The sequence below is a fragment of the Haliotis rufescens genome, unplaced genomic scaffold, assembly GCF_023055435.1.
Source record: "Haliotis rufescens isolate VD_foot unplaced genomic scaffold, xgHalRufe1.0.p SCAF_11, whole genome shotgun sequence".
Taxonomy (NCBI): Eukaryota; Metazoa; Mollusca; class Gastropoda; order Lepetellida; family Haliotidae; genus Haliotis; species Haliotis rufescens.
The window spans coordinates 35,613,384-35,632,490 of NW_025963791.1; the positions used below are offsets into that span (position 1 = coordinate 35,613,384).

The 19,107-nt window shown below is 40.7% G+C and overlaps 1 protein-coding gene across 1 annotated transcript in view; it reads left to right on the forward strand.

Annotated features, from left to right (window-relative positions):
* LOC124152297 (chromosome transmission fidelity protein 18 homolog) overlaps positions 1 to 18,631 on the forward strand; it is a 36,531-nt gene extending 17,900 nt beyond the window's left edge. Inside the window, exons 12-24 of the mRNA XM_048392690.1 lie at positions 556 to 649; positions 1,157 to 1,255; positions 1,656 to 1,783; positions 3,090 to 3,170; positions 3,771 to 3,882; positions 5,873 to 6,043; positions 8,682 to 8,831; positions 10,505 to 10,635; positions 11,282 to 11,366; positions 13,411 to 13,463; positions 14,622 to 14,718; positions 16,447 to 16,540; positions 18,354 to 18,631. Coding sequence (XP_048248647.1) covers positions 556 to 649; positions 1,157 to 1,255; positions 1,656 to 1,783; positions 3,090 to 3,170; positions 3,771 to 3,882; positions 5,873 to 6,043; positions 8,682 to 8,831; positions 10,505 to 10,635; positions 11,282 to 11,366; positions 13,411 to 13,463; positions 14,622 to 14,718; positions 16,447 to 16,540; positions 18,354 to 18,451 — 1,393 coding nt within the window. The 3' untranslated portion in view covers positions 18,452 to 18,631. The remainder of the gene's footprint in view (positions 1 to 555; positions 650 to 1,156; positions 1,256 to 1,655; positions 1,784 to 3,089; positions 3,171 to 3,770; positions 3,883 to 5,872; positions 6,044 to 8,681; positions 8,832 to 10,504; positions 10,636 to 11,281; positions 11,367 to 13,410; positions 13,464 to 14,621; positions 14,719 to 16,446; positions 16,541 to 18,353) is intronic.
* Positions 18,632 to 19,107: the final 476 nt, after the last annotated feature.

Here is a 19,107-nt window from a genome sequence, read left to right on the forward strand (position 1 = left end):
ACATTTAACTTCCAATACTGTAATGAAATTACTTTATCCTTCCATGTTGTCATAAGATGCTGTGGTTTCATTTTCTCTTGAATTCTCATTTAAATTTTTTTTGCCATTCCACAAAGCGATCTTAGCGCTGGGCTGTCGCACCTCACTGATAAAGTATACGACTTAGAATCATCTTAGCACTACGACTGTCACGTGTCTACGAGAAATTATGGGACTTACAATCATCTTAGCGCCACAGCTTTTACACTTCCAGGATAGAGTATGGGACTTAGAATCATCTTAGAGCTACGACTGTCGCATGCCTACGAGAAAGTATAGGACTTACAATCATCTTAGCGCTACGACTGTCGCACCTCACTGATAAAGTATACGACTTAGAATCATCTTAGCGCTACGACTGTCACATGTCTACGATAGAGTAAGGGACTAACAATCCTCTTAGCGTTATGACTGTCACATGTTTATGATAAAGTATGGGATTTACAATCAACTTAGCGCTAAGATTGCTTTGTGGAGCAGGTCCCTCAAAGTGATCCGTGTGATCTCCCCAAACAGGTATGTTCCCGCCCTGCGTCAGCTGCGTCCCCTTGCGATGATTCTGCACTTCCCACCAACCGAGCCGACACGGCTAGCAAGCCGACTGTATGAGGTAGACACTTCAAAATGGTTCATCTACTTAAAATTAATGACAAAATCAGGTCGTGAAAGGCAGGTTTTCAGATTCCAGGATACTGAATCAAACTCCTCCTACTATGAACATTTTTTAGAATAAAAGTTGCCTGGCTGTGAATAAATGAATCTCACATCTCATTTCTCAAATTCTGGAACATTGACTGATTGATATTTCTCTTTAACTTCCCACTCCCTGTGGGGATAGCAGAATCGGTCCCCTACAAACTATGCCCGCAAAAGAGACGAATAAATGAATTGGATGATCCGTCTTGGTAATTTGGTTGACTGCATGTCATCGTACCCCAACGGTATGGATCGTTGCTCGCAATATCGATCACTTGATTGTGAGCACCCCACCGTCATATAGCTGGAATATTGCTGAGTGTGACATTAAACAACAAACAAACATCTTTTTTAAAATTTCAGTATTTCAAACAAGAGATTCTTAGCTGGGAATAAGTGAATTTCATTTGTTGATTGCCAGATTGTCCGGGAGGAGAGGATCAAGGCGGAGATGAATGCTCTGCTGGCTCTGTGTGAGAAGTCGGAGAATGACATCAGGTCCTGTCTCAATACACTGCAGGTACCCACATATTTACAAGACAGTGTATGTAAATGTGCATACCAGTGTTTGCATGTCCTTTGCAACATTTTCACATGTAGACATGTCTTTCAATTTCATAGAAGCATATATTACCATCCAAAGACCCTTCACCGATTCTGATTGGTCTAGTAAGCTCAGCTCATGATAGTCCATATAAAAACACTAAAATATACTGAAAATGTTTAGAGCCGTGCTCGGGGGAGCAAACTTAAAGGTACGCACAGGCTATCATTTTCATCAATTTCAGGGACGGTGTGGTAGCCTATTGGTTTAAACATTCGCTGGTCACATTTTCAATGTGGTGCTATTAATAGAAATATTTTTGTTTTTGTCAATTTGTCAAAACTATTGATTTCAAATCGGAATTTTCTTCCTCTAGTTTGTTCGGCAAAAGAGACAAGACTTTAACTTACGAGTTGTCCAGAGCATGACGGTGGGGCAGAAGGACTCTCACAAGAGTTTGTTCTCTCTGTGGTACCAGATCTTCTCCATGCCCCGAGCCAAGAAGTGAGTCCTAATCACAGCTATCTTCTCCATGTGAATACATTACAACTTTGTTATATACTCAAATGGTAGTACACCCTCTACCCGAGTTCCTAGCAGTGAACCTGGTACCTCTACCACAGGCCGGAGAGATGTGATGATTCAAATGGTATTAAGCTAGTACTAAGTAGAGTTGATGCAATGTCTTGCCATCTATCTTCATTGTTGTCATGTTTGTTTCTGGACAATAACTTTGACAGTGGATTTCTCGGAAAACTGTAAGAGGACTTGTCCTAAGAAAAAACTGCCTCTGAAAACTGAAAAAAAATGTGTGGGTTCATGTAAGTCTCCCTGTGGCAATCCGTCAAAGGGGATGCTCACAGGTCGTGAGGCCATTGCGTGTTATTGTGACCCGGCGGCATGGGATGTTGCTCATAACATCGACCACTGGATTGATCACATCCAGACTATTAATCAAGAATAGGCTTTAATGTTTAGTTTTCCATTTTTGCAGTGAATTAAATATTAAAATATCCGTGAATTTATCGTAAATTTTGTGTTTTCATTGACCAAATTTGCAAACGTCCAAACTAGCACACAAACTCCTATTGCTGCCATGATCATAACAAGAGATGCGCAGTAAAGGGAAGTAACTGCATGATATATTGGATCACGTTATTTTTAGTATTGCAGCTTTTCAATTGAATTGGGTGGTCAGGCCTGGTGACTTGGTTGATTGCAGTGTCGTCAAAAGCGTTCATTACATCAAGTATTGTGCAGCCGTAGCAATTTGTTTTGAGTAATTTGGACTAGTGGGTACCTTATTTGACTAGTCCTCAGAGTCTGTAGCTCGTCCTGCTTGAGTGAGTGAGTTTGGTTTTACGGCGCTTTCAGCAATATTCCAGCAATATCACGGCGGGGGACACCAGAAATGGGCTTCACACATTGTACCCATGTCGGGAATCGAACCCGGGTCTTCAGCGTGACGAGCGAACGCTTTAACCACTAGGCCACCCGACCGCCCTCGTCCTACTTGAACAAGGCAAATTGTTTCCCCTGTTTACATTTTCTGTCAGTTTTATTCAGTTCCAATTTGTGGCAAAATGGAAACATTGAGAACTGGTTCAGAATTGTTTCCCCTAAATGCTACTTGTCAATGAGGGCGACCATCACTGGCTGTGTCTTCAGCACAATTTAGTAGTCTCGGGCAAGACTGCTTGTGTGTCTGATCCTGACTCGATTATTCACAGGTCGCCTTGATAGCAGGAATATTGTTGACCGATGTGTAAAACAAGAAACAAAACAACATACCTTTGCCTTTTCTTCCCAGGAACAAGTTTGTGAATATCCATGACTTGAAGAATGGTCAGCAGGCACAGAAGATGGGAACTGTCACAGCTCCTGCAAACAGGTGCGTCATCAGATGTCACAGACAGTCTTTTTATGTATGGAATTTGACATGGTCTGATTGATAATTTAATGGGTCCTCGTTACATTAAAGATTATGATGTTTTGTGTTCTTCTGTGATGAGGATATATATCATGATGTATGTACACTAACACACATTCTATGTGGTGACCTTAACAGCTGCTGTGTAAAAATCAAATGTCCTCTGGTTACAGAGAGAAAACAACTCACTTATTTTCCCAGTGACAGGACCCCAGTGACATCTAGGTTGCAATTGGTTTTCAGCAACCCATGCTTGTTGTAAAAGACGACTAACAGGATTGGGTGGTCAGACTCGCTGACTTGGATGCATGTCATCGTATCCAAATTGTGTAGATTGATGCTCATGATGTCAGTCACTTGATTAACTGGTCCAGACTCAATTATATACAGACTGCCGTCATTTAGCTGGAAAATTGCTGAGTGCGTCGTTAAACAACAAACAAAGTAAAAGTAAAATCAAAGGGAGGTAAGCAGGTCATATTTCCTGCCTATTTAGACTGGTTGAGTCTAACATGTTTGCTTTTTGTTTCGGAGATTGTACTGTACAAAATGAATGTCCAGATTCCACACAGTGTTGCTGGCAGCACAGGCTGCTGGGGAGTACGAGAAGGTGACCCAGGGCGTGTTTGAGAACTACCTCGAGGCCAAGTGTAAAGATCCCAAGCTGGACGCTGTGAGTATCAGCTATACTCCCACCAACACTGCAGCTTACATGTCAAGTTCTACAAGCCCAAATAATTAGCTTCGAGAAAATGCACACTAGGCCCCTGAAATGTTGGTAATTCTTGCACATTCCCTACCCCTTTGCCAAATTCCTGTATTTCGGCTGTCATCACACTATAAAAATCTTCAGATTTTTCAACATAAGTCCTCTTCACTGTCAACTATCCTTCATTAGTTGTGCCACTAATAGTATCTCCCTTCCCAAGCCCCTTGCGCTTGCACCAGGCAGGAAACCTCTCTTCTTTCCTTTGTGGGCTTGGATTGCCTTAGCACAAATTTTGCTAATTCACACTTAACATTTCGATTATCAAGTTTATTGTTGTACAGCTTATTTATTCTACCTGTTTTAGACCGCCTCCAGGTCTAGTGGTAGAACGTCTCCCCGGCCGCGTCATACCAAAAGACGTTAAAAGATGGTACTTGTTACCCTGCCTGGCACTCAGCATTAAGGGGCTAACACAAGGACTGGTCAGTTCGGAGTCAGTATACTGTGTTTGAGTGGGGTGTTCATGTTAAACTGCGGCATGGTATCTCAGTGAGCTAGCACTATAAATCGGCATCAGTCCGGAATAGTACAAGCAACTACACACCACACCACACCACACCACACCACACCACACCACACCACACCACACCACACCACACCACACCAAACACACACACACACACTATATATATATATATATATATATATATATATATATATGTGTGTGTGTGTGTATATATATATATATATATATATTATAAGTGCAATAAACTTGGACTCAATATTAAACCCCATTTCACCTCACCGCTCCATTTGTCGGACTTCCAACACATAAATGAGTTAAAAGCAGGTGTAGTGACTAAACAAACAAATTAATATTATTTCAACCTTACAGCATAGTATGTGCTATGATAACAACTGAAGATGGCTACCTGTGTCGCTTTGTGTGCATCATGTGGAAATTTTTAATTATTAATTTTGAAGGCATTATCACTGTCGGAATTACAATTTCACAATCTTTTCCTCTGATTGAATATGTTACTTCATGAAGGTCCGACATACTCTCTATAGAAGATGGTGTCAGGTGAACTTAATCATCAGCCAAGACAGCCTGGAGGCTTCTATAATCTCAGTTTGGGGCAAAGCAATTGGAACAGCACATTTGATTTTTGTATCTCTGAAACGAACATTAACAGACAGTTCATTGACAAAATGAATGCTGAACAATTATATTCTGAACATATGCATAAAAAAGGGGCACTGCTTCAGAAAAAAGAATATTGTAAAAACAAATTTGTTTGGGCTCAAAACCTTTGCTCTATTTTGATTGGGGGTGTCAGAGTTCTCTGAGGATTCACCCGATGTGACCAATGGAGGGTTTGTCTTGTCGGAGAGAGGTATCAAATTGAGGAGAGAGGTATCAAATTGCAGTAAAACATCGGGTTTTAGTGAGATTAATTGGTTACTGGTGTTAAAGATCCCCTTTTTATATTGATGTCCTGTTGCAGGTATTCTGCTAAGATGTAGAAGAATCATTTAGGTCAATTCCATGATTGTTGACCATTTTCAATAGGTCTTACATTTTCTTTTCGAAAACTTTCTGGTCTTGAGACTTTTTGTAAGTCACTATGTCAGAGGCTAAGTAGACTTACATCTAGTCTCTGAAATGAACATATCATACATAAAAAAACAGTTGTTCAGTTATCTTAATAAAAATATAATAAAAAGGAGCCCAGTGACTCTCTTCATTTTCAGACTTGCATGGGCTGTATTTGATATATATTTGTATCAGGGTCTGTAAGACAGACTAGAGGCTAAGAATAGCAATCAGTATGAAACTTTCTATTGGTTTTGATAAACTGCATATTGAATCTAGAAATTTTACGTTTTCAAACACTACTGTGTGTTATGAACATACCGATGCAGCATTCTCAGATGACACGTTGCTCCCCAGTTAAACAGTGCCAACGACTGGCTGGTGTTCGTGGACTGTGTCAACAAGTACACCATGCACAAGCAGGACTACAGCCTCATGAAGTATGTGCCCTTCACCTTCGTCAACTTCCACCTGCTCTACGCCTCCTACCAGCCCCCCAAGATACAGTACCCATCCAGCAACTACGAGGTACAGGAACACTGAAACATAGAAATATAGGTCTTTTGTTACACCCAGTGGGTTAGAAACCCATTCAGATAACTGAAATATGTGTGAGATCAAATGTCTGCAATTGGCTACTCCATGGTGATGACCTAAGGTCAGATTATGATGGACTACTTTCCTGATTGCAATTCATTGATAAGTTTCTCGTGCTTCAGTCGATTCACCTATGTCTGACAAAACCTTATGGTTTTAGAGTGTGAATAAATGTTCTTTGATCTTATGTAGTTTGCATTATAATCATCGAAGTGATAGTCCTCTGATATGGCTCAATGTTATTGGGGAGGGTCACACTGGGTATGAGAAGTCAGCCGGATGACGTCACTCATGACTGTTGTTTTAGATATAAATGCGCCACTGCAATCATGAAAATAGAAAATATGCATTGATTCAATGCTAAAGTGGTGTGATTTTAGGATGTGTAAGAAACAGGTGACTTCACTTGTGCCTGTCATATGCCACTTATCTTACAACTTGCATCAAAACAAATGTAACTCATTTTCATCCGTTAGGCATAAAAAAGTAAAAGAATTGTTTCTCAGGCAATGACTTTTAAAAATATAGTATGGGCAGGCGGTGTTTTTTTTTTTTTTTTTGCTTGTTCAAACTAGTATGTAACCAAATGAACAGTTGTGTACCATCAACCTAGGAAAGGGCCTCCCTACATACACAAGCATACAAACTCCTATTGCTGCCATGACCATAACATGAGATGTGCATTAAGATGTGTGCCAAGCTCCTCACAGCGATAGTACGTTCCCGGAGCTCTCTATTACTATCGCTGCCACCAGTCAAAACTCCCCACTGTGAATAGGTGGCCACAACCATGCTTGGAGTTGAACTCGCAACCGAATGACCGTTATGTTTACAAACAAGTGACGACTGTCGTGACGCTGAATACACTTATCGCTGCTAAATTACTTTCTTCGTTTGTCAATTTGAATTTCTGTTTCATTAAAACTATCGTGTTATTGATATAGTAAGAATGTAAGGGAGAAGTTGGTTGATTTTCCGTTAGCCTGCAATCTCGAATTTACCGTATTTTCTTGAGTATAGTGCACACTTTTTTTCCCAAAAACACAGCTGTGTGGAAGGGGGTGCGCATTATACACGAATTAATGAGTTTTGATGTTTTTTCCCCCATGGAAAGACATTACCGTGAGCACGTAACACCGGAAATACCATGTCAACAAATCCATACTGAAGTCGGTAGTTTACGTATTAGTACGGTACCGGTAGTTTAGATTAAGCAGGTTTTGTTCACAAAAGAGTAAATGGGACTGGATACAAGTTCTCCAACTTCTTCTCTCAGGTATTGAACAGAACAGTGGGAAGAAAAGAATAGGACTGGTAAGTGAACAGTGAGAACCAATGGTACATCAGGTTGCACTAGTGCATATTTTATGCAGTTAAATCCATCCCTGTTGTGTTCGTAACAGGCGACTATGCTTGTCCCAATAGGCGACTAACGGGATCAGGTGGTCAGGATCACTGACTTTGTTGATGCCTGGATCGATGCTCATGATGTCAATCACTGGATTGTTTGGTCCAGACTTGATTATTTATAGACCGCCGTCATATAGCTGGAATATTACTGAGTGCCGCGTTAAACAACAAACAAACAAACAAAGTATTACACTGTTTTTGCAGTCACTGTGCTGTCAAGAGTCCAGACTGGATATAAGGCTAAAAAAATAATAATCTTGGTTCCCAGGCACCGCTTGCATCATCATGAAGTCTGCCGCACGTTTCCTTTTTATATTTCCATTTTAAAAAATAATCTTTAAAATTCCCAGTCTCGAACACACGACCCAGGCAGTGAAATGTTAGAATTCTTAACAACTGTGCAATCCAATATTGTGTGCAGTTACTTCCCTTTACATGCTCACTGGTTTACTGTGTATCTTGTGTAATGGTCATGGTGGCAATAGGAGTTTGTGTGCTTGTTTTACTGTTTGCAAATTTGGTCAATGAAAACATGATATTTACGATTAAACATCCTAAGACATGATGATTGTCATTTGTGTACTGTATGCTGGACAGTGTATCATATGCAGAGATTAAGATTACATGTGTGTGTTTGTCTCATAAAATAAGCCGGATAATGCAGTCAGTTGTTTATGGGTGATTTAGTTTTCAAAATACTTAATGTCAAGGCCGATATCATAACTGAAAAGAAATTTCAATACAGTGGTAGGAAGATCGAAGACTTTGTATAACGACTAATGTTTGTTTCATGGTGAGTTGATGTGATTTGCCGATCAGTTCATACACAATTTTGCCAAAATTAATGTAAAAATGAAATGGAACCTTGGATAAAAGTAGTATAATGGATTACAAAGGTAAGTCCAGATACACCATGAACACTTGTATAGCCAGATGGTGTAGTAATAGGCCTAACTTGTGTACTTCAGTACGGATTTGGTTACATACTAGTTTGAACGACAACAAAAAAACAACCCAAAAAATACTAAAATACACCACCCTCCAGCAGTATATTTTCAAAAGCCATTGCCTGAGAACAAATTCTTTTATGTTTTTAAGCCTAAGCATGTGTATGACAAAATATATATATATTCTTCTGAAAAAATGTATTTGTGTATAGCACATTACCCGACTCTCCAAGACCACCAACCTGGTCACGTGCATGTTCGCTGACATGTCCCCCACTGTGAAGAAGTTCATCAACACCAAGAATGCAGTTCTCGACATGCTGCACCCCATGCTGCAAATCATGCAGCCCACCCTTAGACCCGTGAGTACCATCCTTGTGTACCAACCTCAGACCCATAAGTATCAACAATGTGTACCACCCTCAGACCCATAAGTATCACCTGCATGTACCACCCTTAGACCTGTAAGTATCACCTGTATGTACCACCCTCAGACCCGTAATTATCACCCGTATGTACCACCCTCAGACCCATCTGTACTGCCCTCGGACCCGTAAGTATCTCCTGTATGTACCACCCTCAGACCCGTCAGTATCACCCGCATGTACCACCCTCAGACCCGTAAGTATCACCCGCATGTACCACCCTCAGACCTGTAAGTATCACCCGTATGTACCACCCTCAGACCCGTAAGTATCACCCGTATGTACCACCCTCAGACCCGTAAGTGTTACCGGCATGTACCACCCTCAGACCCATAAGTATCTCCTGTATGTACCACCGTCAGACCCGTCAGTATCACCCGCATGCACCACCCTCAGACCCGTAAGTATCACCCGTATGTACCACCCTCAGACCTGTAAGTATCACCCGCATGTACCACCCTCAGACCCGTAAGTATCACCCGTATGTACCACCCTCAGACCCGTAAGTATCACCCGTATGTACCACCCTCAGACCTGTAAGTATCATCTGTATGTACCACCCTCAGACCCGTAAGTATCACCTGTATGTAATACCACCCTCAGACCCGTAAGTATCACCCGTATGTACCACCCTCAGATCCGTAAGTATCACCCGTATGTACGTCCCTTAGACCCGTAAGTATCACCTGTATGTCCCACCCTTAGACCCATAAGTATCACCCGTATGTCCCACCCTTAGACCCGTAAGTATCACCTGTATGTAGTACCACCCTCAGACCCATAAGTATCACCGGCATGTACCACCCTCAGACCTGTAAGTATCATCTGTATGTACCACCCCCAGACTCGTAAGTATCACCCGTATGTACCACCCTCAGACCCATAAGTATCACCCGTATGTCCCGCCCTCAGACCCGTAAGTATCACCCGTATGTAATACCACCCTCAGACCCGTAAGTATCACCTGTATGTCCCACCCTAGACCCATAAGTATCACCCGTATGTACCACCCTCAGACCCGTAAGTATCACCCGTATATCCCACCCTCAGACCCGTAAGTATCACCCGTATGTACCATCCTCAGACCCGTATCACCCGTATGTCCGACCCTCAGACCCATAAGTATCACCTGTATGTACCACCCTCAGACCCGTTAGTACTTGCTTGATAACGGTGTTAGAACCTACACCAAAACGTCGCTCCTAATTGTAAGAAAGTAGTTGCTCATCCACATATCTTATTTTCACTTCTAAATGCCTCTCAAAGAAGTAAATTAGACTCCCTGATGGACAAAAACTGAACATATGCTGGCTACATGTTAACAGTGTTACAGGAATATATGTAGGATTCCAAACGAAGTGCCCTTGCAGATAAATTGGGAATTTTTTCTCTTAAATTCGTTCAATTCAGAAATGTAACTGATAACATTGGTCCTATACAGGAAGTAACCGCTGCAGAGCCACATTAGTTGAAAGTATAACATGACTTCATTCCGGAACTTTAACTGACATTTGCTGCTGACTTGGAGCCGAATTTCAGCCTCGGAGCAGGTGTAGATAAATCCCTGTGTTACTACAGGAGCCTGAAATAACATTGTCTGTCATTCCCAGGTGAATACTCAGCTGTACAGCAAGCGAGAGAAGGAGGAGCTATCTAACCTGGTGCGGATCATGATCGCCTACAACATGACGTACCACCAGGAGAAGTCTCCAGAGGGGCAGTACAGCTACGTGCTGGATCCGTGAGTTGACCTGACAGCACATAACTTGTCCATATGTCACTCAGCTTCTGCATAGATCAGACAACATGCTACAGAAGAAGTGTTTGGGTTGAGACATTGTAAGACCCGTGAAAATCCGGGTAGAGAATAGGTCTTCAGTAACCCATGTTTGCCGTAAGAGGCGACTATGCTTGTTGTAAGTGGTGACGAACGAGATCTGGTGGTCAGGCTCGCTGACTTGGTTGCATGTCATCATATCCCAATTGCTCATGATGTCAGTCATTGTCTGGTCCAGACTTGATTATTCACTCACTCACTCACTCACTCACTCACTCACTCACTCACTCACTCACTCGGGTAGACAGGTGGTTAGAGTTACCTCGTCACGCCGAAGACCTCATTTCTGGTGTCCCCCACCGTGATATTGCTGGAATATTACTAAAAGCGAAGAAAAACCATACTCACTCACTCACTCACTCACTCACTCACTCACACACTCACCCACCCACCCACCCACCCACTCACTCACTCACTCACTCACTCACTCACTCACTCACTCACTCACTCACTCACTCACTCACTCACTCACTCACTCACTCACTCACTCACTCACTCACTCACAGGTGTATAATAGGCTATGTTTTTATGACCTGTTTGTTTTCTTCAGGAATGTTGAAGAAATTGTGAAATTTCCCGGAATGAAACAACAGCGGCAGTTGACCTACGCAGCCAAACAGCTGATAGCCAGAGAGGTATGTCACGTCTAACTGCGCCAGCCCCATCAACCATGGGTTGGACTGACAGACGAGTACAGTGACCACTGTGAGTCAAACTGCTAGGCCCTGTCACCCACTGGTTTGACTGACAGACGGATACAGTGACCACTGTGAGTCAAACTGCTAGGCCCTGTCACCCACTGGTTTGACTGACAGACGGATACAGTGACCACTGTGAGTCAAACTGCTAGGCCCTGTCACCCACTGGTTTGACTGACAGACGAGTACAGTTACCACTGTGAGTCAAACTGCTAGGCCCTGTCACCCACTGGTTTGACTGACAGACGAGTACAGTTACCACTGTGAGTCAAACTGCTAGGCCCTGTCACCCACTGGTTTGACTGACAGACGAGTACAGTTACCACTGTGAGTCAAACTGCTAGGCCCTGTCACCCACTGGTTTGACTGACAGACGAGTACAGTTACCGCTGTGAGTCAAACTGCTAGGCCCTGTCACCCACTGGTTTGACTGGCAAGGCTGGCTGCTGTGCAGCTTGCTGTCTACGACAGCTAGAATCATACAAGTAAACTGGACAGACGACTTTCACTTAGATGGCCCTGAATGAAGTGCATTTGAATTCAGTTATCTGCAACTCCAGGAAACCAGAGAAATTACCATGTGAGCTAGCTATCAGACCACAGAAAGCTAACGTACATCATGCATGTTATGTAAATAACATTTCCAGAATCAGAAACACAAACAAGGAATCTCATTAAAATAAGATCTTAGTTCTCGCTACCGCTAAACAAAGATCTGAGGACATCCCATTATGGTTCACGTCAGACCGACCTTGCGCGAATTTTGACCGACCAATGGAATGACCAATCAGAAGGCAGCTTTCTCATGCTTTACGGCACTAATTTCAAATTGGCGACTACGCTTTGAAACGTATTTTGACAAATTCTCGATTACAAATTTGAAACCTGAACAAAAGAACATTCTGGAATGACTAATAGATGGTCTAGATTGTATGGATACAGTCGTTAAACACGTAACTATCGTTCAGAGTTAAAGTTTTCAAGGCTGCATGATCAGAGATTACATTCCGACTGTCACTTTCATAATCTGGTAAGCGATGCTCTGATTAGTCAGATGAAAGGTCGTTCTGACGTGACCCGTAATGGGATGTCCTCAGATCTTTGTTTAGCGGTAGCGAGAACTGAGGTCTGATTTTAATGAGATTGCACAAACAAGCATTTGTTATCTACATTTATGCATTTGTATCACTGTTAAGACCATTATACTTGTTACAATTTTTATGCTAAATTGTGTTTAAAATCTTTAGTTAGACTTATCTGGGTAAGTTTTAACTTATTTATACTCTTGCGACTATTGAGTTTGAGTTAACATGGAATTCAATACTTCCAGTTTGACAATACTTCCAGGTTAAAATAGTGATGAATATAGAAAGAGTTTGTTGGAATCTGACTTGAGTTCGACACATCTGGGGATACGAAACATCAGAGCATATGACTCATTCAGAATGTCAAAAGAATGTACTTGGCATGGTGACATAAAAGTTTTCATAATATAGTAAACTCATTTATAATGAACACGCTTATAACGAACTGACGGATATAACAATCTGTTTTGGGGTCCCATCCATGTGTATACATGCTGTATCTGCTTATAACGAACCATAGTTATAACAAATTAAAACTAGTGGTCCCTTTGAGTTCGTTATAACCGTAGTTTACTGTATACTATTCTACTTTTGATAGGGATATTTTTATCTTTCAATGAACACACGACTGATCCTTTTAATATTTCAAGTGTGTATTTAAATATGTAATAGGTAATAATTTATTATCCTTCTCAAATGTTGGGAAGTGTATGTACACAAAACCTCTGTCAGCTTCAAGCAATTCTAAGGCATCCATATTTGCTAGTGACAAACGAATTTAGATATTTGTCAAGTTAAGTAGATTTAAAAAAAATTGTTTGACACCTGAACGAGATGAGGTCATATCTGTTTGTACTTGCTGATTGTGTACTTTTCCTCTCTCATCTTCTATTCAGATAGAGCTGGAGAGGATGAGAATGAGTGAGGTAAAGCTGGCGGTTAGGAACACGTGAGTTGTCTCCCTTCTTGATCTCGTGTTAACCCACTCATGTTAATTCCTGGGAGCATGGTTATATTGGTGTGCGGTATTACCAGTATACCACAATATGAAATACAAGCGAACACGTCACAATATGTTCGGAAAATACCGGTATGTTGCGCTTTTCGAAATCATGCATATTTTCATCTTGTAGGTAAAGTTTACAAAAGTGACAGGCCAATACATTAGTAATGTTTATAACATGTCATGTTTGGTTTACCAGTTCTTAAAATCCGCGATACATTGTTGTTCTGTTTTGGTTTTATTTGAGCCCTGAAATTCATGACATTTGTTTGAAATTTGACCTCAATAATGAGAAGACAGTGCCAATGTGCTGGTTCATCACAAGATGAATGCGGCTTGACATAGTTCCAGCCTGAAGAAGCTACTGCCCTCATGTAGTGTGGAAAGACATTGTGTATCAAGTTCAAAATGTAAGGGAGGTAATCTATAAGACATAAAACGGGAAATTAATTGAAACCAATAATGTACATTCGTGACCAACTCGTGTTATTCAGGGACAAGCCGAATAGCGACCACTTTTGCGACCGGGTTCCGTCTTAGCGCAAACGGGCATACCTAAAACAATTGTCAACTTGTTGCGTAATGGTTCACACATTTTCCCCATTTATTATATATATTTCAGATGCAATTTAAAGCACTTCGGGACATACAAACACATTTAACTGTGTCTTTGGCATATTTTTAGAGGCAAGACATATGTAAAATCAAAAATTATTTCTGAGGGATTCTTTGACGAAGAACTTGAAAACATATGCGCATTCTGATTGGTTTGTCGTATTTTCGCACATAACATTCATCGATAGGGGGACGAGTCTTCTAGCAGGTGATGGAAAGGGGCGAGTAGTGACGAATGCAATAATGTACATATGGTTTTAACATGCTAGGGTTGATTTTTGAAAAATTATTTTGTTTAATTTGACAAACTAAGAGTTTGTCCCCGTGTTAATGCATGACATCAAAGGTTCCTTGTCTATGTTGGTGGCCAATTGTTCAACTGCATCTGGTGTACTTGAATGTGCGAATGTGAAAGAGAAGGAAAACTTTCATTGGAATGTGTGTTGTATTTTTGTACCCAAGTGTTGTACAAACCTTGTATTCTCCCAGCGGTTCTGCTCCGGACTTAGAGCCAATCAAGGACAACATCCCAGCTGTACCCAACCACAAGAGAAAGCTGGAAGCTAAACCCCTCCTTGAGGATAAGGTGAGTTGGGGCAGGCTGCTAATCTGTCATGAAACGGACTGGTTATTTTGGATGGTGTGATTCAGATGAGGGTCACAAAATAAAAAATTTAGTGTATGCAAAGCTTACGTGGATTGTCAGAGTAAATACGAAATATTGGAGTGATACAAAAATATTTTTGTGTGTCAATGTTAATTATAGGAACATGGGTCAAGATTTAACTGAATATACACCATACAAGGGTCAATCTCTTTAAAATCAGATCTTAGTTCTCGCTATCGCACAACAAAGATCTGAAGACATTCCATTAGGGGTCACGTCAGAACGACCTTTATTCGACCAATCAGAACATCGCTTACTAGATCATGAAAGTGACAGTCAGAATGTAATTTCTAATCATGAAACCTCGAAAAATTTAACACGGGGTATTCCGAACGATAATTACGGGCTTAAAGACTGAATCCATACAATCTAGACCATCTATTAGCCATTTCGAAATGTTCTTTTGTTCAGGTTTCAAATGTTTTAAAGAGAATTTGTCAAAATATGTTTCGAAGCGTAGTCGCCAGTTTGAAATTAGTGCCGTAAAGGACGAGAAAGCTGCCTTCTGATTGGCTAATGTCGACTTCTTGTCAGTCATTTCATTGGTCGGTCAAAGTTCACGCAAGGTCGGTCTGATGTGAACCGAAATGGGATGTCCTCAGATCTTTGTTTAGCAGTAGCGAAAACTAAGATCTGATTTAAATGAGATCGTAAAAGGGTTTCATTGTCCAAAGGTCGCAGACACCAGTGTCACAGCTAAAGGATTTGCTCAATTGACTGAAGTTTTTGTAGATATATACCTATTTGAATCATGGAATGTTCACAACAAGAGATTTCACTGTTAGGCATTTCCTTCTATGTGAGACTTAGAAATTATCAATCACACCTTGTATATGTCTGGATTAATTATTCATTTCACTACTGAAACTCTCCACTGTTGATTCTGGGTGAGAACATCTTCCCAAGGCAAGAGAGCTAACTGACCATAAAAGTCCTGTTTCCACCCTTGCCGAACTAGGCTGGTATTATAGAGTTACAGTTTGGCTGGACTAACGAGTCTATGCATAGTCCAATCAAAATCGCGCAACGAAATCGAAATCCGGTTCATAAACTGTCACGCAGATTTCGGTCGATTGCAGTATTTGCAAAGAATGTGCACCTCCAACTCGTCAACAGATATTTTCCAAACCTTTTCATGTTTTTTGTGCGAAATTTGATGCAATTCGCGATGTAAGACCCGTTTTATCACAACATAGATCTTGATTAACAATCAGATTGTCTTGACTAGGCGCCACCGTTCTGTTTGAAACAAATGCAAGTGATGGAATCGGATTGGTCCATAGGAGAGGCTTAGAAGGGACATAACTTAGAGCTCTGGAATTCCAGCCAAGTTCGGCAAGGGTGGAAAGTCAGTTAACTCTCTTGCCTCGGGAAGATGGGGTTAGAATAGATCCTAAGCAACCTGTGCTTGTTGTATGAAGCGACTGAATGGATCAAGCTGTCAAACACTTGCCTTGGTTGATCGTGTGTCATTGTGCCTCGACAACCTGAAGCGTTGCTCATGATATATTTCATTGGATTGTCTTGTCCAGACAGGAATATTTACAGGCCGCAGTTTCATAGCTGTAATATTGCTGCGTGCGGCTTTAAGCAACAAACAAACACTACAAGTATCAATCCAAATATTTGCTTTTTATTTCCTTTCAGCCTATGAAAAATTTCTTTGGCAACTTCACAAAAACAAAAAGATCCTCTACTACTGTCAGCGCCGAAACGAAGAAGTCCCCAGAGGGAGCTAAAAGTAAGTCATGTCATGTACTGGACTAGGAGGTAGATCTATCAGAGAGAACAATCAGCTGTATACCGGGGTGATCATTAAATATTTTTCAGGAAGACCATCAGATATATATCGGGGTGATCATTAAATATATTTCAGGAAGACCATCAGATATATATCGGGGTGATCATTAAATATATTTCAGGGAGACCATCAGATATATATCGGGGTGATCATTAAATATATTTCAGGAAGACCATCAGATATATATCGGGGTGATCATTAAATATATTTCAGGAAGACCATCAGATATATATCGGGGTGATCATTAAATATATTTCAGGGAGACCATCAGATATATATCGGGGTGATCATTAAATATTTTTCAGGAAGACCATCAGATATATATCGGGGTGATCATTAAATATATTTCAGGAAGACCATCAGATATATATCGGGGTGATCATTAAATATATTTCAGGGAGACCATCAGATATATATCGGGGTGATCATTAAATATATTTCAGGAAGACCATCAGATATATATCGGGGTGATCATTAAATATATTTCAGGAAGACCATCAGATATATATCGGGGTGATCATTAAATATATTTCAGGGAGACCATCAGATATATATCGGGGTGATCATTAAATATATTTCAGGAAGACCATCAGATATATATCGGGGTGATCATTAAATATATTTCAGGAAGACCATCAGATATATATCGGGGTGATCATTAAATATATTTCAGGGAGACCATCAGATATATATCGGGGTGATCATTAAATATATTTCAGGGAGACAATCAACTTTTTTATATATATACTTCAGTGTGAAAGAGAGTTTTCACTGCAGTGAACATAACACTTGATGTTTCACTGCAGTGAACATGCTTTGATGGAACTATTGCCGTACAAGATTTACCTCCCCTGAAATTGTCTCCCTTTATCTTAAGTGTCTGGCCCCTTACACAAACAGTTGACGTTGACAGATGGTTGTTTATGGAGTTAATATCGCTTCTGGCCATTTGCTATTCTCTCGGAAATGCTTCGTTTTAAACTGTAAATTTAACTCCTCAATCGAGACTGTTTTGCAGAGCGCCATTTTTGTTACCCGGTACTTGACCAGCGTGTATTCTTTCGCTTCCAAAAGCCGTCTTGTAGTTTTCAAGAATATTTGTTGTTAAAGTTGATTTTGCGTATAATCATATCTAAATGTATGATAAAGAATTTTTGTGACCCTAAATAGTTTTTGATACTTTTGTTTATATTTTTTAAGATTTTGCTACGTTTTAGTCGCAAATACAAGATGTGGTAGATCGTCACTCTGTGTTATGTAGGGCTAATTTACATTTCACGGTTTTACATGTTCATTTCAAGGACTTATCATGTTCTCTCATCTTGTGACGGGGGGAAAAGGAAATATTTTCACTCATGGCTTTGTCTTTCATGAAAATATCACATTGCCCTGTCACTCAATGAGAGAAACATGATATTTCACTGGACACATGAAATATCCTCTTTATATTAGAGACATATAATATCCTCTATATATTAGAGACCCATCAAATATGTATCACGGAGATCATGAGATATATATAAGGGAAACAAGCAGACTGAGATCACGGAATAGAAAACACTGCTCAAGACATAAAGTATATTATTCATGCGTTTAATATTTTACAGTACTTTTAAAATAGAATTCCCACAAAAGCCACAGTTACCCTGAGACATACTTGAACTTGTCGTTGATACTGTTGTGCTCACTGTTCCTTTTGTAAGACTATAAATCATGATTGTTCAAGACTCCCAATGCTTGTGTGTGGTTTCAGACAAGAAGGACGTGCTGGCCACAGATATCTGGTTCCATTTCAAGGAAGGATTTTCCAACGCTGTCCGAAGAACAGTCCGTGTCCAGGACTTCTTGTGAGACACAGCGCCAGCTTAACATTCAGCTGAACTTGATGTGCACAGGTAGCATCGTGTATACACTGATGAAGGAGAACTCGTGGACTGGATGCCCTGGGGCGGTGTATGGACCTGGTACATCACCATGTCTGTGATGGTGATGTATTACATTGTTCAATGTATAAACATCCCCATGTCTGTGATGGTGATGTATTACATTGTTCAATGTATAAACATCCCCATGTCTGTGATGGTGATTTATTACATTGTTCATTGTATAAACATCCCCATGTCTGTGATGGTGATTTATTACATTGTTCAATGTATAAACATCCCCATGTGTGTATAAACAGTGTTGAACGGAACTGGTGCAGTCAGAGACCCTGGAGGTTTGGGAGAATTGTTGCAAGATGGCCGAGGTTTTGCCAAGATTGCCAAAAAGTTTTGCTTCAGTGGGTGCAGAGCTACTTCACCTGTATCACGGCAACCTATAGTTAGTATAAATGAGTCCTCCAGGAAAACCAGTGATGGATGAAGAAGAGACTGTGGAGAAAGACAAATTGTAACCACTGGACTGTTTGTGACAGACAATGGTTTTTCGGACCCTCGAATCAACAGCAACTCGGCATTTCACGATTTATTGAGCAGGGGCCAGTGATTTCTTCATATAGCTTCATT